Source organism: Hippichthys cyanospilos, chromosome 15 (assembly GCF_059441005.1).
Source record: "Hippichthys cyanospilos isolate Australia breed blue-spotted pipefish chromosome 15, RoL_Hcya_1.0, whole genome shotgun sequence".
NCBI lineage: Eukaryota > Metazoa > Chordata > Actinopteri > Syngnathiformes > Syngnathidae > Hippichthys > Hippichthys cyanospilos.
In genome coordinates, this window is record NC_142383.1 from 1,964,364 (window position 1) to 1,990,000 (window position 25,637).

At 40.0% G+C, this 25,637-nt stretch overlaps 1 protein-coding gene across 2 annotated transcripts; it reads right to left on the reverse strand.

The window, feature by feature from the left end:
• Positions 1-757: 757 nt before the first annotated feature.
• On the reverse strand, positions 758-16,978 carry ajm1 (apical junction component 1 homolog). 2 transcript variants are annotated; one of them, XR_015868034.1, is made up of 3 exons: positions 16,815-16,978; positions 1,702-10,957; positions 758-1,271 (listed from the first exon to the last, which is right to left on the reverse strand). XR_015868034.1 is itself a non-coding variant. In XM_088435684.1 (2 exons), the coding sequence occupies exon 2, from the start codon at positions 10,901-10,903 to the stop codon at positions 7,658-7,660; it is 3,246 nt and encodes a 1,081-aa protein (XP_088291810.1). In that variant the 5' UTR covers positions 10,904-10,957; positions 16,815-16,978; the 3' UTR covers positions 758-7,657. The 2 variants fall into 2 exon arrangements, 1 of the variants encoding a protein (XP_088291810.1); XM_088435684.1 differs by having other exon boundaries at positions 758-10,957.
• Between the last annotated feature and the right edge of the window lie 8,659 nt (positions 16,979-25,637).

Below are 25,637 nucleotides of genomic sequence, written 5' to 3' on the forward strand. Positions count from 1 at the left end.
TTATACATGATAAAGCTTAATTAATTTTCTCTGGAGCTGTTTTGGATAATCGCCTAGTAAACTGCATTAGACAATTTGGTAATAAATCTTCGAAGTGTTGTTGACGCGATGAACGTGTGCATGTGTGTTTATTCTGGTGTTACAATTCAACTGGCTCCCAATTCAATTGGTTCCCGATTCCAGATGTGGGTTGATTGTTGACATATTTTCTGTTTCCTGGCTGCAGATTCGTCACAAGCTACGTGGAAATTGATCAGCCGTATAACCGTCCTGTTTATCTATAAACACACGAAACAACGCGAACCGGTTTCGAGTCCTACTTATTTGCAGGGAAATGTAAACATAATCTAAAACGAAAAAAACAAATGTTACGAGAGGGATTTGTACAGTTAAACAAGTGTCGCGCCGAGGGCACAAGTTAATTTGGTGCGCAGTTTGAATACGCCCATTTTAACTTTCCCCGAGGAAGCGATTTGACATGGTCGCGATCGTCTTGCATTCACGTCATTTTAAAGTCATACCTTACACCACCTCGGGGTCATATGCGTGGAACTCAGCGATGACCGTTACAAGTATGCACACATACGAAATGATATAAAAAAAGACGCATATACGTTTTTCAAGCGACATTGGACTCGGCTCCCTTCTCAAACCAACAACCGACTAGGAGAATATCTCAACCGCAGTTGGCCGTCCGATCGCATTTAATACTCATTCCTAATATATTCTTAGTGTGGCAACGAGTCCGAGGCAGAGGTGTGGTTCCAATATTTTTATTGTGCTTTCTTAAAACAATAATTAAAAATAGTGGAAGTGCTTAAATAAGGCTGGAACGTCCTTGTCCGGTACACTGGAGAGGCGAGGCACTTCCAATCAATTGAAACCACCACCTAGTGAAACACACGCACACCACCACACGCACACGCACACTGGTGAACACAACAAAAAATGAAATCACCAACACTGAAATTGGAAGCCCTCATCCAGTGACTCCGGAGGTGAGGTTCCAGCCCTGTAAAAGCCAATTTAAAAGTGAGTACATAAATAGTTTCGCGAACCAACAAGAATGGCTAAAATACTAAAATTAACCCAAAATGGATGTTAAAAGTCCAGTAAAACAAATCACAGTCCGAACTGGAGAGAGGGCGCTGGCTCCCGCCCGGGAATCCACGGAGGCGGTCGGCTGAGACGTGGAGCACCTCCGGCTGGATCAGGTGAATGCCGCTCGGACGTGAAGGTCCCGTAAAACCAGCTAAACAAAGCTGCAGCGGCTACAACATTCAATGTCCGGTCAATGGGGAAGACAGGAACACAGCCGCTCATTCGGCTGTGTTGCCGATCAAACTGGCTTAAAGCAAAGTTTGCTGCGTTGTGCCCCTCAGGGCCTTACTTTAACAACAACTTTAAATAACTCGAGAGATGCCAATGGGAGGTACCCCGGAAGTAAGTAGACTTCTATGTAAATGCATCAGTGAAGGGGCAAGAGTATGACTGTGTTTTATAGCGGGGCCTTGATTGTAAATTGGCCACCGCTGTGAGGTGCAGGGTACAACCCCTGCCACCAGGAGGCAGCTCTAGCACCTCATGCTGCTGTCATTCTTGCATCCAAAGTTTAAGAGGTTCACAATGTCAAATTTGGCGATTTGGCAAACGATTTTGTCTGTCCGCCACCAACCGAGAAGTGTTGAAAATATTACACACCTGTCTAGTGTCACATCATGGCACATTTGGTCCTCCTCCTACTGCTCAGGGGAGGCTTCAAGACCTTGGAAAAGAAAAGGCATGTGTCGCGCAGAAGTAGTCTTGCTGAGGCATGTCAGCGCCGCGGTTGGCACCATTAAGTCTGCTGAACATAGTAAAGGAATATAAGAGTTTGAGCTTAAAGTAGTTCATTAGATGTTGCTACATTCTGTGTATGAGAGTGTGAGACTGTAAAGTGAACAAAACAATATGGGGTGCAAGGGAGTGGAAGAATGGAATGTTTCAGAGCAAACGGTGCTAGTCGCGGGGACGAGATGACCTTGGCACCTGGTGAAAAACAACTTTGAGGAAAACTACAACCAGGAGGAGTAAGCAAGCGATTCTGCAGGGGAAGAAAGACCAATGAGAGCAAGCTAAAGTTAACTGCAGTATACACTTAGCCAATAAAATAATGCCAGGATGCCTTTGTTGATGTGCCATTTGCATATTGTGTAGTATAACTCATTGCTGGGCAACTCGGATGGAGAGTACGTCTGCTGGTGGCAACAGAGGCGTACAGGGCTGTATTGAGAGGGACCCGAGACCCAGGATCTGCGTGTTAGGAATAAATCCACTCGTGTGTGAAAATGCCGGCTTCCTGATACCTTTCTATTGCAGAACGAGTGCGCAAATTGTTGGATGAGTGGCAGTTGGGTAAGGTCACAAATTGGAGTCAGATTACTAACTTGAGTTTATGTTGATTTAGAAATAAAATTCCAACAACAGAAAGTCAGCCTTGAATCACATACTTTAAACACATGCTCTCCTCTTGATTTGTGTGGCTACGGCAGGATTTCGGTGTAGTGTTGGAGTGGACCCCGATCAGAAAAAAAACAATTAAAAAAAAACTTTCAATGTTGACTACATTTTTAAAGTGTTTATACAGGTTAAAGATTAATCTAAAACAGAAAAAACAACCAAGGGCATCAAAGTACCTGAAATAAAAAATAAAAGTAATGCTAACCCTTATTTTATCGCAATTACACTTCACATGGCAAAAAACAAACAAACAAACAAAGCTTTATCCCTGTGGTCATCCTCGCCCTCTGTGCCCTTCCCCCCCCTACACACACACACACACACACACACACACACACACACACACACACACACACACAAACAATATTTTAGAAGGACTGCTTTATCCACTCATTGTTGAAATGGGTAGATCGTTTAATTTTTTTCTTTACCGGCGGCCTTCTTCACCCTCTTCTTTTGTCTCTCCAGCCATGTTACCATTGTGAGTTCTTTTCTGTCTCTCAAATACAGACTGTAACTAACTCATCAGTACACTGGGTCAAGATAAGGTCTTAATCTTGAAACGGACAAGATAGTGAAAATGCACAGCTTTGATCTGCGTTATTAACATGTCAGAACGCAATATCCACATCATAACTGACAAAAATGCCAGAATCTGTCATCCTGGACAAAATTTCATCTACTTTGAAGAATCTAAAACCTCTTGGTTTTGACAACATTTTTACAATTACTAAACAATTTCTTGTTTGTTGCTGCATATTCTGGATGAGCGTAGTACCATTTTTACGCACTATAAGGCGCACCGGATTATAAGGCGCACCCTCAATTAGCGACATATTTTAAAACTTTTTCAATCATGATAATGTAATACTCAAAGTAATAACAATAATAACTAAAATTATAACTAAACTCTCAATAGCATAATAACTCAATGTCAATATGACCAACTGTTGGAGAAAATTAATAAAGCTTTTATTTTTAATGCGTAATAAATCAGTAATTAATCAATGGTGTGCCAATCAATTATGACATGTTAAATGAAGTCATTAATACAGCAATCAGAAGTACTCAGTTGAGTAAAGCACGTATACCAATCAATCATGTGTTAGCAATTATATTGATCAGATGTTCTTAATTGTTGAGATGATTTATTATTGTTGTTGATTCACATAGTGATTAAACATTTGACACCTTTTTATTAGATATTAGGGTAGCAACATGTCCCACACATGTCAGGTGTGTTTCGGGTCATGTTAGCGATAATGGTTGTTGAAGTCTTTTCAGGGCCCTGTCAAACAGCATCCAGGGCCCAGGGTCACCTGAAGGCTCCCCCCGAAAGAAGTTGATTTGAGGAAGTGTTGTGGACCTGAGCGTTCGACTTACTGGAACATGTTGCTGCATACTGCATTGTGCCACTCACACACAGGCGCGCACTCAGCTTTGACAAACGTGTATTACAAGATTCTGGGTTCCGGCTGCACATATTGCTCCCCCATGCATTTAGGGCCGGAACCTTCATGTAACCTAGGGATCACTAAGATAATAAAACTAGGGGGAACGGGGAAGTGCCACAGAGCGTGGCAGTACTGCAGCCTTTTGTGGTCCTGTCTCGTTCTCCTCATGCATGAGCAGATACGTGCCTTCTCTCTTTCTTGTTTTAGTTATTGGGTTTGGCGAGTATTAGCTCAGTGAACCTAACACCAACCTTGTTCAACTGTAAACACATAAAAGAAACAGGTGAAGCTTACTTTATCAGTTCATTCCCCACCTACGAATCCCAATCTCAATATTGATCCATATATGAGGCGCACCTGATTATAAGGCGCACCATCAGCTTTTTAAAAAAAATTAGGGCTTTTAGGTGTGCCTTATAGTGCGGAAAATATGCTAATTATTTAAGATGTTGGAATAAATTAAAAACATTAAATTTGAAAGTGGCAGCTCATTGGAAGAGTGGTTAATACATTCGCCTCACATTTAAGGGACCTGAGTTCAATCCCAGTTGCCTCCTGCCATCCTGTGTGGAGTTTGCATGTTCTCCCCAAACCCGCGTGGGTTCTTGCCCACACTCCAAAAACATGCATGGCAGGTGGCACTATCAATCATATAAAAAATTACTTTATTTAAATGTTACAAGTCGAGTATATTCTTTATATTTACAATAATAATTGGAAAACAAACCAATTTAAAGGCCCCGTATTGTGGTATTTTAAAATTTGCAGGGTTAACTGAAGGCATGCTAATGATTATGTATCACCTTTGGCACAATGGAGATTCAATTTCTTATGGAATAATTTTGGTAGCTATAATTCTAACTCAGAAGTAAGATCGCTAGCTCAAATAAATCCTGCCTCTTAAAGTTTAACACTGAACAAACGGACATGAGTAAGCCAAAGGTTTAGAGCAAAAAAAACAAAAAACAAAGGTTCAACTGAGCATTTTAGATTCATCCTAAAATGGCACCCTAAAGACAAAAGATTTCTAACCTTTTGTTGAGGAGAGTGCATATAATAGGATGGCACCATTTAAATATGGTGATTTAATCATAAAATCATACAACAGAGGAGCAGTGTCACGGTTTATAATGTAAAATCAATGACAATCACAAAAATAAACAGGTAGTCCCCACAATACCACAAACATAGAAAATTTCATGTAATATGCAGAATATCTATTATGGCACATATCTGTCACCTTGCCCTAATGACAACTATTCCTTCTACGTTTTCATACTGTCATGTGAGGACGTTGCAATTATTACGTCTTGTACTGTATATGAAGTAGGTAAGTTCACAGTTAAAGTGTCAATGCAAGATACATTGCAAATGTAGATGTCACGTCTATTATTAGATCAGTAAAACAAATCCTTTACAGAACGGGACAATATTTTATAAGCAACAAACAGGTTATGGAACATATATTTAAATGTGACTTGAGTGGAAGGCTGACTACAACCAAGACTGGTGGCAAGTCAACTAACATTGCATGCACATTCCAACTGAAATATACATTTATTCCCATTGTCGCTAATTGTGAACTGAACCAATAACGCCTGAACCAATTATTTTGATTTTTTTATTTTAAATGAATACAAGTACACAATAACATAGCAATATAATGGCAGTGCTGCAGGGAATTGAATAAGTGTGTTTAGTAGCATGTCTGCCGTGATCCCTCACTACTCAGTGCCTCTCCTATCGTTCCTATTTTTTGTAATTTAAAATATTAATAATAATTATTTATAATTTAATTAAAAAAAAGCTGTATTACGGAGAGGCGAAGGTTTCCTGCATGCCAGACAGACATGAACTATAAATGCACTTGCCACGGGCACTCCTCGGACGCTGAACTACTGCAGTACACATATTTACTTAAAACTTAAATTATTCAACCTTATACCATAACTGTACTGTTATCCCTTCCCATCCCTTTGGCTTTAGTTTCACAAAGAGCCACGGTTATATTAATGGCGCCCAAAGGTTTAATTAGAGTGAAGCCTGTAGCTGACCATATATGATAAAAAATGAGTTTAGGCTTGAAATTCTTATTAATTACAAAAGAAAAGTAGGTAAGAGATTTACAAGGCTCTGGTACAGCGCTGCGCTTTCCTGCTCTTCCTAAGAAGTTGGGGACTCCTGCCCTCATTGGTCGATGGTCGCGCTGGAAGCCAATCACATGTCTTGTAGGAGTGCAGTTACTATATAAGGTCTAATAATTTAAGATTTAGGTAAATAGTATGTGTATTACAGTAGTTCTACATTGGAGGAGTGCCCAAGGCAAGTGCATTTATCGTTAACTCATGACATTGGGAGTTGGGGAGGGAGTAGAATACAACTTCTGCCTTCATTGGTCAATGGTTGCACTGAGCGCCAATCACGTGTCTTGCAGGAGTGCTTGACTCCCTCATGAAACTCATACACTGTTAGGTAGACGGGAAGGAAGAGCACGAAAGAGCAGTGCTGCACCGAACTGTTGTAAATGTCTTACCTAGATTTTGTTTGTAATAAATTGGAATTTCAAGTGACAACTCTGATTTTTATCATGTTTGGACATCTACAGGTTTCAGTCTAATTAAACATCCGGGTGCCACTATTGTATTAAATTGGAATTTCAGGTGACAACTCGATTGTTATCATGTTTGGTCAGCTACAGGTTTCACTCTAATTAAAAGTCCGAGCACCACTAATATAACTGCAGCTCTCCATGAGAAGACAACCAAAGGGATCGGAACAGGAAGAGACAACAGTACAGTTACTGTATAAGGTTTAATCTTTTAAGAATTAAGTAAATATATGGACTGAATAAATATTTGTAAAGTAAACATTTAAAAAAATTAAGGTAAACATCAGGGGGGTGGAGTGGTGAGGCTACTTTGCATTTTTTTCTATTATCGTGGAGGGTTTCAGTCCGTTAAACGTGAAAAACGAGGAATTACTATTTTGGCTCAGGCTTCCTCCTACAGTTCAAAAGCATGGATGGAAGGTTAATTAAAGACTATAAATTGTCAATATGTGTCTGTTTATAATTGTTGTTGTCAATTGTTTTTTTTGTTGTTGTTGTTTTTTAATCTGTCCCCTATGATTGGTCGGTAATCATTACAAGATGTGCCCAATGTCTGCTGACATAGGGTTTCACTGAACCCTGACACTAATGAAGACAAGCAGGATCTAAAATGGGTTGATAACAATAATAATAATATATTTGGGTACATACATAGATATCATATCTCTGTTCATCTATTAAATAATCAATCTTTTATGAGGTCCTTCAAGATCAGCTTAAGCCTCTCATTTTATTATCTCTTTGGAATTGATCATTCTCTTACTTACACTGCACTCAAATGTATGAAAATTGTGATGAAATTGTGGGTGTCTATAAAATGTAATTATCTCAGATATCAGCTTTGCATAGAATTTCACTTCAAGTCAAAAACACAATAAATAAAATTTTCTCTATAATTTGACTAGATGATGGATCATGCCTTGAGAAGGAAACAAGTACTATATGTAACAGTAAGCAGCCAGTAGATAAATTACTTTGGAAAAAATATGTTCTGTGTGTTAAAAATAACATACAGTGCAATATTCTGTTTAAAAAAAAGTGTCAAAATAAATGAGACTGAATAAAAGAACAGTGTGCTCCAAACACATGCATGCATTTAAATGATGTCGTCAAGGAGATGCGGAGTCCCAACCCAGTCCAATGTCCTTGGCTCAGAGGCAGCCATAATCATGCACATAAACTGTTTCCCTGTCCTCTTATCAATCGGATAAATAGTGGTGGGGGTGAATCTTAAGTTATTTTCCACAAACCCGCAGAGCTGCTGATACACCTGTGGGTATTCATGACGTAAGAATACTCCTCGAATCCTTAATTCACGTTGTATGTTGATAAAACAGATTTCTCTGGCCTTCCTGCCTTCTTCTCCCACTTTGTCAATATCTGCTGTTCCAGGTGGTGGAGTTAGGATCAGGGTTTCCATCTCACCTTGTTTCTTGTGCATCTTTCTGTCAGGGCTAAAAGAAGCCAGAGCAACCTTTGCATATTTTCTGACAGCTGGAGCTTGGTTCCTTGGTGAAGGACCATCAGGCAGCTGCTCGCCAACAGCAATAGATACATTCAAAATGAAACATTCATTTGGGTCATATTCTTTCCCAGCTTCCTGTAACTCTTTACAGTACTCACCAAGGTTGTCTTTAAAACCTTCAAGCTCTCTTAACGACAAGTATGTTGGTGACATAGGCAGACTATCCAGGCCTAACTGCAAAAAGTTACTGGAAGACACAGTGTTTGGAAAACCAAGGAAGAGTATGCCCCGACCGCGAGAAAGATAACCAACTTTGGCAAGACGAGAGAAGGCTTTGTGGATTTCAATTGTCTCACGACAATGCTTGATGATATGTCGACATGAGCTGCCAATTCTCCCATAAACACAACTCCCTTTATGAATGTCCCAGTCTTCTCTTCGGCAGTTGCGAGAGCAGTAATAGGTGTAGCAGCTGTGGCAGGATTTGAAGTAAAGACAAGCATTGAACAGAGTTTCCGTTCTCCGGCATTTGTTGTTTGAACACATCATTGTATCATCCTCATCTGGGCTTTGATCTGGGGAGCACTCATCTGCACCTTTCATTGCATCACTAACCCTATCCATTTCTTGAAATGATTCAGGAGTTAATCTTATCGATGTTGGTTGTTTATCAAGAGGAGGAGGCTCTTCTGCAACAGCCTCTGAGCTCCTTCTTGACAGAGATACCGCTTCTTCCTCATCAATTAGTTTCTTTAATTGATCTAGTATGTCCTCACTTGCCCTTCGACTAGGCGGTACGTAATCAGTCACAAGATCAGCCAGCAGCTCATCAAGTTGTTCAAGGCTTTGCTGAAGAGAGTTGTCATGTGGCTTTTCTTTAGCAGAGGTTTCAATGTCATGCTGAACTTCAGTGCCTCTTGAGTCCAGAATATCCCAACTAGCAGACTTTCCTTCCGCTTTCCTGAGATTCCCAGTTCGAAAGTCATTATCAGTAATTGTAATTTCAGGGGTCACTAGCCACTGTTTGCTACTTGTGTTCTTTGATGTCGGTGGAGGGCTATGGTCAATCAAGGAGTTATCAGACATGGATAAAGCTGCGTAACGTCTTGGTGAAGTGGAGAGATTTACTACCACTGGCTGTGGTTTGTCATCTGTGGCTCCTACAGGTTTTCTTGGATCAAGATCATTATAGCTCTGATGCCGCTGAACAGCTGGGGGCTGTTCTCTCTCTGTATTTGAGTTGAGAATATCATCCAGTGATCTTGAGTAGGATTTTGAATCTGTGCCAATTTTTTGAGGTTCTGCAGAAGGGTTACAATACCAAGGTATATAAACAGGCTGTTGCTGGACTCTGGTTGGAGCGACTTGGGACACATAAGTTACTGGATTAGAAGAATATCCTGAAGCATATGAACTGTACCAGTCATTGTTGTGTGCTTGAATGATGCTCACATTTTTTTGGCTGTCTGTGTAATGGGCTCTTGCTGGGATATGGTGCTGTGGTTGCAAGGCATGTATATCACGAGAATAGTAAAACCTTGGAGGAGCCGTCTGAATTTGATATGTTCTTGGATCATCGCCATAAAAATTTCGTGATGGTTGTGGTTGAATTATATATGGCTGAGGCTCATTTTCCGTCAAAGATTTTGGATACCCTGCCTGTAAAGTGTATGGATATTGCTCCGCTTCGTTGAAGTAAGGCCTTGTACCCATAGCGTGCACCATTCGACATCTTTGATTTTGTACATATTGCACTTTTGGGCTTTGTCCTGTAATACGTTGATCATGAAAATAAGAACTTGACTGAGGAGCAGCAGCAGTAACATATCGACCAGGATCCTCTTCATAATACATTGGATTTGGCATGATAGGGCTGGAGTGAGTTCTAGTTTCCATTTCATATCCAGATGAAGAAATCCCTTCAAAAGGAACTTCCATTTGATGTTTACACTTATTTGGCAGACTGTAGGAATTTTGAGAAGCTTGCCGGCTCTCTCTACCCAATGAATCCATAGGCGTTGGTGATCTTGAATAAGAGAAATGGCGGGGCACGGTGAGGCTTCGACTTCCCCAATTGTGGTGTCTTTGCCTGGGACTGTCCATTTGAGGAGTAGGCTGTTTCATTCCGGTGTGATAGAATGCTGAGTCATTTGGTTTAATGTCCACCCGACATCTGACATGAGGGCTGGCTGCTTGTTTATCCAGCAATGCGTCCACAAAACTATTAGCAAAATAATGGGATGAATATCTGTTGGTACCAGTTATTTGAGGTTGAAGTCCAACAGGATGTGCCTCATGTAAATGATCTCTATTTGCGGCATAGGAGGACTGCTTAAGTGGGGATATATCACGTCTCCAGTGAGATACTCCAGCAGTACCGCGGGACTCCCTTTCGTCCCTCCCTGAGGATGGGGACTGAAATGATACAGGGTTGAGATTAGTTTGGACTCGGGGAGCACTTTTGGACCGAGGTCTTCTTTTTTGCTCAGGGATGGCAGCTTCACTATTCTTACTTGCATCTATTGGCTGAGATGTTAACCTGTAGTTGAAAATGTCTGGAGCAGAAAAGCGGTACCGCTGATGGTGACCCAGGGCATTCCAAACAATATCTGGGTGAGCTCCATGCCTGTCAGTCTTCTTCTTGTGTGGGGAATGCATTGAGTCTTTAAGATGTTTTGGAGACTCCAATGTTTTGTATTTAAATATATGACAGTGGTGCTTATTGTTCTTGTTCTTGCTGTCTTCCAGTGTGTTGTAATTTAAAGAATCACATTCTTTGGAGATTTGCAGTAATTCGGAGAGTGAAGAAATGGGGGCAATGTTTATGTCTTCATGCACACTTGATATCAATAGGTCAGGTGATCCTGTTTGTCTCATCTTAAAAGAACTGCTTTAGTTTATGCCATTAAGGTCAATGGTTGTTGGTGTTGCCTAGGAGAGAAAAATATATATATGAAACATTGCAAATCTTTACCAGAATTCATGACTGATTTGCAGAAACATCGATTTGTAATGTATCTATCACAGAAAAATTTATGAACAAAGACTAGTTGCCATTGAACATGTTAAAAAGAGAAGCAAACTTAAAATTATCTACATAAGAGATCATTGAGTCAATGTTGGTTAGGTGGACAAACAGTGAATCAACTGCAGTATTGATGGGACCTAATGTTGATGAATATGAAATTGGAGTAATGTTGATTTTAGACTGGCAATTGTGATTGATAAGTCATTTATTTCTTATTGACAGCAATGCTGATGAATTGAACGATGGACGTCAATCCTACATGTTACTGAAAAGCGCTGGATTTTATGTACCGTATTTTTGAGTTTATAAGCAGCTCTGAAATATAAACCATACAAACATTTTTTTTCATATATAGGCCGCACTGGACTATAAGCCGTATGCTTTAACATCAGATATTTATGCAGGTAGATGATACATTGAAGTCTTTTAAAATTTTGTTTTAATTTAAAACTTTTGTCATGGGAACATCATGTCTTCAAAACACTGAACATGCCTGCATGTTTAGAAATCAGAGAAGCATCAACACACCTTTAACACAGATTGAACATACCAGCACGTTTAGGAATAAGAGTGAATACATTCTCATAACGACTTGATAAGAGGGGCTGAAGAGTGGTTTATTGCATTTTTGTTGGGCTTATTTGCAATTAATAGCATGGGGATAATGGAGCAAGTCTTTTTCGATACAGTACATATATAGAATCAACAATTAAAGATAGAGAACTTATATCTTTGGTGGCTCTGCACTTTTGTTTTTTTGGCTGCTGCTGAGATCTTTCTTCATACTGAATAGTATGAAAAATCCATACAGCTCCTACGGTGTATGCCATAATTTTTTTTCAGTTTACAATCCATCTTTTGTCTTATCTGGCGGTACTTTACCATTCTTTTCCATCCACCCATCCATCCATCCATCCATCCATCCATCCATCCATCCATTTTCTACCCCTTTATTCCAGGGCCGGGTCACGGGGGAAGCAGCTAGAAGAGGGAGTCCCAGAATTCCCTCTCTCCTGCCTTTTCATTTAGATTCTCTGGGAGGATCCCCAGGTGTTCCCAGGCCAACTGAGAGAGATTGTCTCTTCAGCGTGTCCTGGGTTGACCCCGGGGCCTCCTCCTGGTGGGACACGCCCAGATGACCTCACCAGGGTAGCATCCGGAGACATCCTAACCAGATGCCCAAACCACCTCAAATGGCTCCTCACAACATGGAGGAGCAGCAGCTCACTAACCCGACTAACTAACCTCACTAAGATCAACGAGAGCTTCACCATCCAGCTTAGGTCTTTCTTTACCCCAACAAACCGGTAAAACGCCCACAGCACAGCAGATGCAACACCAATCCGCCTGTCAATCTCCTTTTTGACTAAAATGTAATTTTACTTTTAAAGCAATTTTTACTGATTTGCATGGTCTTGACTTATTCTTTGTTCAAACAATTTTGTGTAAGATAATGTTGAAAGAAAAGCAGCATAAGTTGACCAACATTTCAAAAGTCAGTTCTCCTTCTCAGTCTTTCTTTATGAAAGATAAAAATGGAGGTTTGTAGTAAACTGGTCAATAGGTCAGAACAATACAGTACTGTATATAAAAGCGACTTTCCACGTCACTGATGTCACTCCTTCAGTAGAGATATACTGTACTTCAGGTCAGTGAGCATTTTAAGAGCTCTGTCATTATGCTGCATTGAGATTTTTTTCTGAGGGGATAAACAAAGTGGTGCACAGCTGCTTCATACCATTGGCTTAGCAAAACTGGATCACATTAATATGAAAGACTTATCTTTTTTGATAATAAAGGGAAAAATGTTTTTCACAAATATGTTCTATGCAATCCATGTAGTTTAATCACGGTGATTGATATTGTGTTTTTGGAATGTGATTTAAACAGCAAAATTCAGTCATTTCCATTTATATCAAGCGGTGGATATTTGTTCTCTGGTTGCTGGGGTGGTATTGGTATGACTGGACTGGTTGGTATGAACATGTCATGGCTCACGTGTTTGTTTTTTTTCAGTTTAGTCATGTGACATTCACAACATTACCTGAGACCTGAGCAACTGTGAAAAATGTCTACTCCCTGGTGTGGATAAAAATTTGAGAATTTTGCTGCTTAATTTATATTCCACAAATGCAATATTAATTATAATGGGGATGCATGAACATATTACTGGAAAGAAAAGTCTGGGTTGACTAACACTTTAAATGCTTATACTGTATTTTATTGGGTGCTGTGCATTCTATGTTCAACTCTAACTGATCAAGAACAAGTTCACATGGTGCTCTGTTGTTATGGCAATTACTTGAATATACAGTAGTTGTTATTTTTCTTCTGGGTGTCCATTTTCTACAACGGAATAATTTTAACAGTAATCACAAAGACACTGGTATTTTTCTAAATATTTTGACCTTTGTCCACATGATGAGGCTGAGCAAACCGGTCTTTTGGAAAACATAGGCAAATTGAGCTCATGTTAAAACAAAATGTGATATTTTAGTAAATCATAAGAAACATCAAATACAAACAGTGAATTTATAACATATACCATTACAGTGGCCCCCTGGTTTACGAGATTAATCCATTACGCGGATAAATTTGTTCTGCAAATTCGCCATATGGCGGGAAATCCAAACCTATGTTAAATAGCTAATGCATGTACAACTCCAGGTAAAAACGTAAATGTAATATACATATTAGAATTTGGTGTCAAAATAGTATAGTAAGTGTCAAAATAGTATAGTAAGTTATATGTATATATAATATACATGTATACAATTGAATAACATCATAAATACAAAATATAGAAAGGATTTACCGTATTTTTCAGACTATAAACCGCGACTTTTTCCTCATGATTTGAGCCCTGCGGCTTATAGTCCAGTGCGGCTTATCTGCTTTTTTTTTTTTTTTTTTTTTTTTTTTTTTTTTTTTTGTAACGGTCAAGCAAGTAGTCGGTTTATGGAACATCTACTAAATAGAACTGCAAAGATGTGAATCATTGGCTGTGCTCAAAAAGAGTTTTAAAATATATTATTAAAAATATTTTTAAAAAATGTCTACATTGAATTATTAGATTATTAAGATGATTCTGCTCTTCAGAAGTGCAGTACCACCTTTGTTGTTTGAGATTTGTACAGAGACTTAGAGCTTCCCCTTCTGGTTACTTTGAAAAGTTGTTTTTCTCAGTAGACGTGAGTTATCCAATGTGGAAGTATGCAAAAACGACAGGTTAATGTTCAAGGAATAATGATCTTATTTTGTTTTGCCTTGGACGAGAATTGTCCGTTAGTACACAATTGTCAAAATTATGACACTGTTCATCTGTTTTGTTTATCATTAGAGACATTGGAAATAAGAGGGTAATGGTCAATGGCCATTGTTCAAATAAAGCAGAGCAAAAGGAAAGACAGTCTGGTTGTTTGAAACGTCGATATCCAGCCGTCTAGCTGGCGAAAAATCCGACACTTCTGAGTGAGGACGGCATAAAGATCTTGTATAAAAGTTCGTGTCTGATATACAGTATACAGTATATATGATTGTATTTATAATATTATGATTGTATATATTATTTAGGCGCAGTGTGTGCAATGTTCACTAAATTCATCTATCAATTAAACAATGGGAGACAGAATGCTGTTAAAGAGAGGATGTTGCAGTTGGTAGACGTTTTTAAAAAATATATATTTAAAAAAAAACAATTAAACTTTCATATACCATCTTTTTGCATAAATATGTGATGTTATGGCCTGCGGCTTATAGTCCAGTGCGGCTTATCCATGGCAAAAGATTTTTTTTTTTTTTTGGTCACTTTTTGCTGCTGCGGCTTATATACTGGTGCGGCTTATAGTCGGAAAATACGGTATTTACCTTTGAGTGAGTGACGAGCTTGTTATGGCCATATTCCCTAGTGAGGGTAACCTCACTAAGTTAGGCTAGGCTAGGCTAGGCTAACTTAGCCTTCTTCATATTTCTTGATTATCTCCAGCTTCGTTTCCGTAAAAATCATCTTCTTACTTCTCTCTTTAACATCACTAGCAACCTTGGGACCCATGGCTAACCCTTTCAAGTTTGAATTAAGCAGTAAAATGCACAATAGATATTATTATGTTGTTTTAAGTACTCAAGATGACATCCAGTCTTTAGCATGCGGCCATTGTGAACATGACGCCGACCAATAGCAGACTAGCATTGTAGTGACGTAAGCCGTGATGCGTGTATAGACGTATGAGCCCGGACACGTCCAACATGGCGGTCACGCATGCACACTGACCGCCATGTTGGATGTCTCGTAAGCCAAAAGAAATGGCGTAAAGAGGGGACCAAAAAAAAGTTGTGGTCCACGTAGTAAGGTGAAAAAAACACAAGGCAGGGACGTCGTAAACCGGGGGTCCACTGTATATGGATAGGTTTGTAGAGTTCTGAATTATGTTAAACTTATTTTTCTCATTTCTGACTAATATTGAAACCATAGTTCTTTGTTACCATTTAACTATTGCATAGCACAAACAAAACAAGTGCATTTATCAATATTGAATTAAAAATATAAGCAAAAATGTCTTTAATATGGACCTAAGTTGATTTTTTTAGATGTGCTTATTGTTGAACCCATTGATTATTTTTAATTTGGCTATGAGGGGATTTATGTATTTTTATATTTGGTAATGAATCTTTTATTAATTTTCTCATTCAACTGGGCCCGCAACCAAAGCTAAAATTAAATGTGAAAGATCCAATGGCTGCAAATAATACTAGTTGCACTAGGGTTGCTCAGTGGTTTTGATTCCTGTTCCAGGTTTCATGGGTGGAGTTTGCATGATCCCCTCGTGCCTGTGTAGGTTTTCTCCAGGTCGTCAGGTTTCCTCCCACATTCCCAAAAACATGCATGATAGGTAAAAAGACACTCTAAATTGCCCTTAGGAGTGTTTTGTGAGTGTGAATGGCTGCCCTGCGATTGGATGACAACCAGATCAGGGTATATCCTGCCTACTGCCTGAAGACAACTGAAAAAAGGCACCAGGTAGTATGACCCTAGTGAGAATAGGTGGCTAAGAAAATGGATGGATAAGTGGATGATACTGGTTGCATATTTAAAGTGCATTTCTCAAATGTAATCTTTCTAACAAAAGGTTGGCATCGTTTTGGGGAAAATAGGTACAATCATGGAATTGCATCTATTGCATCTGTTGCTTGGTGCATTGCGGCCCAAATTGACACGTTATTCCAACAGATTTGTTGACAGATCCATCGCGCTCAATAAAATAAATAAATAATCTACTTGATGACCATTTTTGACATATTAAAATTAATATATGCTATCTGTAGCGTCTGACTTAATAAAGACAGCAGATATTAAATAGTCACTTCATGCATATCCGGAGCAGAGCCACACTACTCCTAGCGAGAATTCGGAAAAGGCTGATGTCATCATACGTGAAAGGATGGAACGTAAAAACCTACGTGAACACCAAATAGTAACAAAGCGGCAACAGCACCCCGCGAGCATACAACATTCACCCACAAACGAGGCAGTTTGCAAGCTTGAAACGTCGAATACATATGGACTAAAAGCTGCATGTAAAAAATAGCCTAATGTGCGAGCATGCATGGGTTTAATGCTGTCAAACTGTAATGATAATGAGAGTCAAACGTTTAACTGTAAAGTTTTACAAGACGAGTAAATGCGTAACACCGGGTTTCCAAGCACATCAATCGTGACCGGATGTCAACATCATTCAGCATATCTAATGCTTCGTATCTTACCACATAAGTCGAGAGACCCACTCTGAGTTCATCCATTTTTTTGATATGATGGAGTTACAAAATATCAAATCATGCGTCAGCGAAAATGCAAAACACGCCTTTTTGTTTAGACGTTTGACCCCCAACCCCCCGTCATGTTAGACGGGTCTCTTGCTGCGCATCCTCGCTGCACCATCCGCATCTATTTTGCTGCAACCACAACCCAACTAGGCGCCGTAAAGGGAGTCCGGCCAACTTAAGATCTTGCCGCTTCGCACAGTAACGGGAGCTGATTGGCTGAAAGCGTTCACATGATTAGGAAGAAGCCATATTGTAGCCCTTCGCAAGCTTTTGTTCGTGCTTAATTCTATTGCTTTCAATGAGTCTTTCATCATTTAATCATTGGAAAAAAGGAATACTGCAACAAATGGTTGAATAAGTGGCAAAGTAGTGAAGCTCCACAGATTTGCCCGTTTCCAAAAGAGACGGAGAGTATGGTAAGACAAAGTGTTTCCCCAGCATGGTTGGACGCCAACAGCAACTCTACCATTTAAATTTATTGTTCCTTATTGTCTTTGTTAGTAAGAAAGAATGAATGAAAATAAGGACATAAAGAATACAGTAGGTGGTTATTTATCTATTTAAGACATATTTTGTTGGTTTGTCCATTGGGCATCATGTAGTCGCATGATGTGTTGCAGAGTCTTGTGGAGCGTGAGGTTGCGGACCCAAAATGCAGGGAGACAGAGTGTGCACAAAAATGAGAATTTAATTAGATGAAGGTGACGTGCAAAACAAGAACAAAAAGTCTTTACTAAAAAACTAAGACAAAGGATGAAAACAACTGATATTGATACCCTGGGTAATGACAATGATGTGACAAACACTGAAAAGAAACAGGGAACTGGACCTGGACAAAACACAAGTGCATAGAGCTGATTTGTTGACACAGGGGAAGGGTTGACGATCACAGGTGAAGGGTTGACAATCACAGATGGACACAATTAACTAAACAACACACTGACACAAAAGGACAAACAAAAAAAACTAATCTCCAAATGAGACATAAAACAACACCAACTCAACACACAGAACAAGGCAAACAGACTAAAACCCTTATCAGAGACATGGCAATCCCTCACTGTCATGGAATACAGGACAAACTTAGGAGGAAATTCCTTACAGTGCACCTTTACTTTTGTACAAAAAAAATGCCAATCAAACAAGGGCACAATTGCCAGCTTTTGTCAAAGCAGACAGCCAGCCAACGTGGCAGTAAATCAATGGTGATGAGATCTCTGGTTGAAAAGGTCAAATCACGAGGGTACAGTGAAAATATGAAATGAGTCTTAAAATTGAGAACAAATAAAGCAACGATTTTCCTCATGCATTCACCTTTTCATTGTTCCAAGGGATTTGTTCAAATGGCAAAAATAAGTAAACCAGTGGCAATTTTGTCTTCCAGTCCAGACCCACAGCAGCTTTCATGATGTAATTCTGATTATATGTATAAGGCATATGAAAGAAACACCCACTAATAATGTCAGGCATGTACTACAGCATATGGTGTGTCATGCTGAATGGGCTGCAAGATGGCCGCAGTCGAGAGAGAGTTGGCCAGCCTCTGTCATGATATGGCGCTGCGCTAACTCCTTCCTCACCACCCTTTCTTTTCAGAGCTCCTGCTACAGTGAAGGGTTTAATTCAGCCCGAATCATAGATGTAGATGATTTATTAGGTTGTATAAATTATTATAATCCTGAAAGTTATTTTTCGGACTTAAGTAGCAATTTTAGCTGCAAGGTTTCTAATGTTTTTGACAAATTAATATAATTATTATTGTTGTTGATGTTGTGTTATTAGAGCTCAAGCAGCAAGGTCCCTATTATTTTTGTCAAAACTTTACTTCTTTTTCTTCTTCTTCTTCTTATCCATCCATCCATCCATCCATCCATACATACATACATTTTCTATAGCTGTTTATAGGGGTCGCAGGCTTGCTGGCGCCTATCTCAGCTAGCTTCGGGCAGTAGGCGGGGGACACCCTGAACTGGTTGCCAGCCAATCGTAGGGCACACAGAGACGAACAACCAATCACGCGCCCAATCACACCTAAGGACAATTGAGTATGTCCAATTCACCTGCCATGCATGTTTTTGGGGAGTAGGGGGAAGCCGGAGTGCCCAGAGAGAACCTACGTGGGCTCAGGGAGAACAAACATGCAAACTCCACACAGGAAGGCCAGAGCCAGGTGGATTTGAACTAGGACCTTTGAACTGTGAGGCGGACGTGCTATTCGCTGCGCCACCAAGCCGCCTATTATTATTATTATTATTATTATTATTATTATTATTATTATTATTATTATTATTATTATTATTATTATTATTATTATTATTGTTGTTGTTATTGTTATTATTGTTGTTGTTGTTGTTGTTATGGGCAGCATGGTGTAAGAGTGGTTGACATGTTCGCCTCACAGAGCATAGGGCGTGGGTTTGATTCTAGCGGCGGCCTTCCTGTGTGGAGTTTGTGTTGGAGTTTTCCCTGTGCCGGCGTGGGTTTTCTCTAGGTACTCCGGTTTCCTCCCACATTCCTCAAAACATGCATGATGGTTAGTGTCACTTATGGAGAAATGGACCCAAGTTCACAAGGATGCAGACAGGAGTGCTGAGTAACTAGTTTATTTAACAGCAAGAGGAGGCAGACTGGTGACAGTGGCTGGATGGGATATGGAGACTTGAAGGCAGGAGACAGATAGACTCAGCCAAGTCAAGGCAGATTGTCTGTTCAGGGGTAAGCAAATGTGTGATCAGGCAGGCAGAGCAAGTCAGCACATTCTTGGTTCAGACCTTACCTCTCAGATGCATCATGTTTCTCATGACATTGCGACCTGTGAATTTTATAGGATTACGTGTGGTGTCCCACAGGGGTCAGTACTTGGTCTTCTACTGATCTACATGATCCTCCTCATGCGCCGTCAGCTTGATGTGGCGAACAGGTGATATTATATGAAATACAGCGGATCCCGGTGTTACAGTGTCCCTGGCTTACGACTTTTTTCGTCCTCTCTTTACTGTATTTTCCCGGGTTTGCAACAAAAACAAGTCATGCCCCTAGGGGATTGGCTGTATTTGTGTTGTTTTGCCTCCATCTGCTGGTGTTTTCAGGTAATTTCACTTATTTACAATTTCGCTCATACTGCTTCCATGTAACGCGTGACTACAATGCTGGTCTGCTATTGGTTGGTGTCTCCTCACGGAGATGCTGGTCTGCTATGGGTCGGCCTCACTCGTTTCAAAATGGTGGAATGGTAAAGCTTTGTTTCAATTGTGAGTTGGTTACAAAACCCTATTTATAGTCCATTTTACTATTTAATTCAAACTTGAAAGGGTTAGCCATGGGTCCCAAGATTGCTAGTGATGTTAAAGAGAGAAGTAAGAAGATGATTTATAAGGAAACGAAGCTGGAGATGACCAAGAAATAAGAAGTACGCTACCCTTACTAGGGAATATGAGCTGTAATGGAAAATTAGTATTTAGCTTATATTATTATAATGTTTTGTTGTTCATTGACCATCTGGCTTTGGTTTTTACATAGGCAATTTCACCTAACATACATGGGAACTTTATGTGCAACTAGACATCCTTGAAAGCTAAGTACAACACTGACATATTGTACTTCATGGTTTTGCCTCCCTTTATGTTTTAATTTCTTCCACTCTGAGTTGTTTTTTTTTTTTTTTTATCTTGTAGCCGTTCACTCCTGTGTGATTGTATAGGAATCTTCATTTTTACTTATCTCTGCGCACTTCTTTGGAGACCACTTAGCTGTTCTGTAAACGTGTATTTTTGAAGCTTCAAATGAAAGAAACCCGGAAGGACAATTTGTTTTTCCAGACTATTTTACTATTCTCACTGAAAATCCTAAAAATAATAAAACATAACAATCGCCATTCTAGGGTAAATAAATCCTTTATATATTTTTTGTTTATGATGTTTTCTGATTGTATACATGTATGTTATATATACGTAGCACTTACTTTAATATTTTGGTACCAATTTTTAATATGTATGTACAATTTTGATGGTTTTACCTGGGGTTCTAAACGCATTAGCTATTTATCATAGGTTTGAATTGCCCGCCATACAGTGAATTCGTTTTACGAGCCCAACCGCGGAATTAATTAGTCTTGTAACACAGCAACCCACTGTATTAGTTTTTCATTGCAATGCTGAAGATACCCAGCTATAGATGCCCTTATAAATAACAAATCCAAGTAATTGCTGTAACCTGGAGGTCTGCCTTTTCGAGATTAAACAATGGAGGCTTTCCAGTTTTCTGCTTATCTAACCAATTAAAAAGCAGATGTTGATTATTGGCCCAGCTGATCATGGAACTAATAGTATAAGAATACCACTCTGAGGCTTGACAAATATACTGTACAATTGCCCAAAGGGACTCCTTGGCGTGAAATTCGACCCAACTTTCTCTTTTCACGTATCAGGCCCTCTAGACCACATCATTTAGATGATTGGCCATCATTGGCCCCTTCAGCGTTGGTCTAATATGCCAGCGGATCTGTACGGAAAAAAACACTTGGAACACACTGCAGTGAAACCAACTGCTATGTACCTTCTGCGAATCCGTTTGAAGTGGTACTCCTCCGTGCCATCGGCAGCGATAGGTCAATGTTCCTACTGCGTGGCGTATTTCTCACAATGCATTGAGGGATGCCTGACAACATGTCCATAGCTTTATTTATAGACAAACCGACAGACTGCTTTCATTTTCACTTGCGCTGGATCTCCCCGCATGCACAATGGACCATCTGATGATGTGCCTGTTTTGTGTAGAGGCTGAGAAAATATTTCTGTCTTTTAGCCATTAGTAAGACAATTTGAAAAAAAAATGGCAAAGACAGCAAAAGAATTTTTTCAGCATTCGTCACTTTTGGTTCATTTCTTGTCTTTTGTGCTGATTCACGAGCTCAACAGACACTCAGAGTCAAGATTGCACTGATGGCCAGAACCGATTCAACATGCTGAATCATACCGAAACCCATTTTGCCACACCAAGCTGATGGCACACAATGAGTTCCGACTCCTGACATTGGCTTGGTGTGTAGAGGGCGTTAAAGTGTCACAATGTAAAATTTAGGTACAGACAGCAGGAGGATTAGTGTTTCTTGCTGCATTTACCAAAATGCCACTAAAGTTCCCACAGGCTAATGTGAAAAATTACACATACTCTCTGGCAATGTTCCCTCTAAGCTGCATGCTTGGGAAATTGCACACTGCTCGTACATCCTCAGCGCACAAGAATATCTATATCGCGCATAAAACAAAATGCAATATAAACATATTAAATAATATTTATTATTAGACCTCCTCTCATCTAATATTATCTTATTAATTAGACCAATAATATTGTTTTCTGTACCATTTTGCATTGTGACAGTGAGTGACAAGTGTCTAGCCAATGATAGATGATTAGCCAATGATTTCACTTACACTATCAAACATATGCTTTGACAGTGCTTGCATACATGTTCCCTGGATATACACCCCATGCAGGTTAGCTAGCTAACAAGTGTGGAGTTGAGAGACGTAAATGGTAACCCCTTTTCCTGGTGAAATGAACGAGCAGCGACACATCCACTCACCAAGCCAAAGCAAAAAAGAAATGTGCTTCTTTTACGATAGAATGGCTGTTGGAGAATATGCAAATCGAAGAAAAGCGGTGAAACTGGGTGAGAATTTTTTTTTCTTTTTCACAACTTGTGGCTTGTTTATTACCATAGTGACAAGTGCAATATACTGTACACTGTCATGTCTATAACACGAATTGCTCAGGATTGATAGTGGCAACATGTCAATCATAGATGCATCGTCCTCCCGTATTGGTGCTGGATGACACTTGTCACCTCAACTATCCCCTTATAAATGATGGACTATGTACTCAGAAGCACAATACCGGTCCACACATATGGTTAAAAGTTGTTGGACATCATCATGTCGTGCTGTTCACATGAATTCTTGGAGTTCCGAGCTGCTTTGCGTCATCAAAGCACGAGCCACTAATGAGCTCACTTTGGCTGGCTCACCCCAGGGCTGCAGCTAGGCCCATGTATATACGCAGACCCCTCATCTTTTCTTGTTCATTAATGACAAAATGTGAGTTATGTGATATAGGTCATATGGTCAATATGTGCATGTCTGAAGTTGCTAACCTTGCACCAAAGCCTGCTCAGTTTTCCTGCTGCCCGTAGCTAAAACAGACATGGCGATCTCTGGAGGAGTGCCACCCCCATGTAATATAATGTAATGATAACTAGACCTACAATTATATTTAAAACATACTGTTGGTCATTAAAAACTTATTTATTTGCAAGTTGTGAAATTAATAATAATTCATTCATTTTTAATGAAAATTTGTGTAAATCTAACACAGTATTACTTTAAGAACATGACAAGAACTGTGTTTTTTCACCTTTGCATTATTGCCAAGATTCACCCTATTCTGTATTCTACTGGTGCAGATATCGATCAATCAATCAATCAAATTTTATTTATATAGCCCTAAATCACCGAAGTCTCAAAGGGCTTCACAAATGAAAAGAGGTCGTACAGAGACATCTTTTCAGTATAAGGTACACAACAGCATCCCCTGTCAAAGCTCCCAGAAGGGGAAGGAAAAACTCAAAAACCCCAATTTGGGGAAAATCAGAAACCTCCAGAAGGGATCACAGGTGGGAGGAGCCCCCTTCCAGGCCCACAGGTTGAAGTGGATGCTGCATGTACCAGACACAGAAACAATATAAATTACAGAAAACATATTGTGCTATATAGTGCAGTGATGTCTTGACAGCAGGCAAAGCCATTGGGCAGGAACCATCCCACATTCCAGCCAGGTGGACCGCAGACGGCCGAACTCCGAACCCGTGATGGTCGACCAGCGCAGGACCCAATGGAGGCGGTCAATTCAACCCTCACCATCTAGCTAGCCCCCTCTCCCAGCCGGAAGAGGGGGGCAGGAAAAAAGAAAAAAGAAGAAAGCTGCAGACAGGCTCAATTAACTCAATGCTTTTGAATATAAATGTGTTTTTAGTCGGGATTTAAAGATTTCTACTGAACTCATTTAACTCATTGTTCTCTGAACTTCCCAAATCTAGCATCAAAAGTCTGCTGTAATGACAAACTGCAGCAGCGAGAATCTTGACGAGGACGAGAAAGTTCAATCATACTACCCCAAATACTAACCAACATGCAGTGGTTTCGGGAACACCTGAAATACGATTCAAAATTTTTGTTAATTACTCATAAGATATTACACAGCTTGTTATTATCTTGTCGACTTAGTACGACCCTGTGGTCCATCCTGAAGTCTTTGGGCACAAAACCCTGGCTTGTTTGTTACCCCGAGAGCCAAAATGAAATCCGCTGGATCCAGAGCTTTTTCTATTTGACCGCCACTTTTCTGGAATCCTCTACCTTTTTAGGTTCATGCAGCCATCTAAAAGTTTAAATCCTGACTAAAAACCCATTTTTATTCTCAAGCATTTCGCTAAGGTCTCTGTTTTACTGCAGCTTTCTTCTTTTTCCTTTTTTTCCCCCTTCTCCCTGCTTGAAGTTGGGGCTAGATGGCGATGGAGAAAATGAATGCTGCCTTGCAAACTTGCAAATGCTTTTGCTGCCTTCGGCAGTTGCTGCCTGACTGGTATGGGTTTTGTGGTGGGCCACCCACACCGTTGAGATTGATCCACTGGGGCAGATTGTGAGAAGATTCTTACCCAATGGCATCACCTGGCAACACGGCATCTTATCATTGGACATGTATTGCTTAATATAATAATGTATATAATTAATTTGTCGTTTTAGCACTCAGCATCTATTGTAGCCTATTGCACCTGGAAGAGGGGCTCCTCCCATTTGTGGTCCTTTCTGAATGTTTATTTTCCCTTGATGGGGTTTTTGAGATTTCCCTTGCATGGGAGCTTTGTTTAGGAAGCCTTTGTGTATTTGTGATGTTCCTTGTGATTTGTTTTTTTCATTTTTCATCTGTGAAGCACTTTGAGAATGGTTCGGGGCTATACAAATAAATTTGACTTTGACATCAGGACCCATTCCACTACCCAAGACATAGGGATGTATGCTCTATATGTGTTTGCCTGCCTGTCTTGCCATCTAATTCTCACTCACCAACCTGTCTGACCACATTCCAATCAATCAGTCATCACCATCAGGTGCAAACAATTAACTTACCAGTATATAAACCTTACTCTTCCTGACAGTTCTTGCCAGCTTGTCTTGCCCCATATACTGTTCCAAACCTTCATGTATTTACTCTTGACTTGCCCACCTGTGTCACGAACTTGCCCATGTCTCGACCCTGCATGTTCCTGGCTACTTGCTCGGCCATTGTCCTGTCTTGCCTCCCCATACCTCGGCCCTGCCTCTCTCCGACTACCCTCTTGCATGTTACCCTGGTGAGAAGAACTGCTTCACCAACATGACCACACTTCAGCCTGCACTGTCTGCCTGTTCCCTGCCTCCATGTTCGAGCCAGCCACTGTCAACCTGTCTGCCACCTGTTGCCATTAAAAGTTTAACAGTTGTTCACCACTCCTGCCAACTCCTGTGTGCGCTTGTGTCCGAATTTGGTAGTGAATGATTTAATCACAAAAGAGTCTCAATGAGATTCAGATATCCACATTTGACAAATATAATGACATCTCCTGATCTTTGAATAAAAAACTACACAGCTGGGGAAAAAAAATGGCATATGTTGAGAAGGGGCAGCAGATGAGGGGGATTTGCTTTTCCAGGCTGGAACAATGCTAAC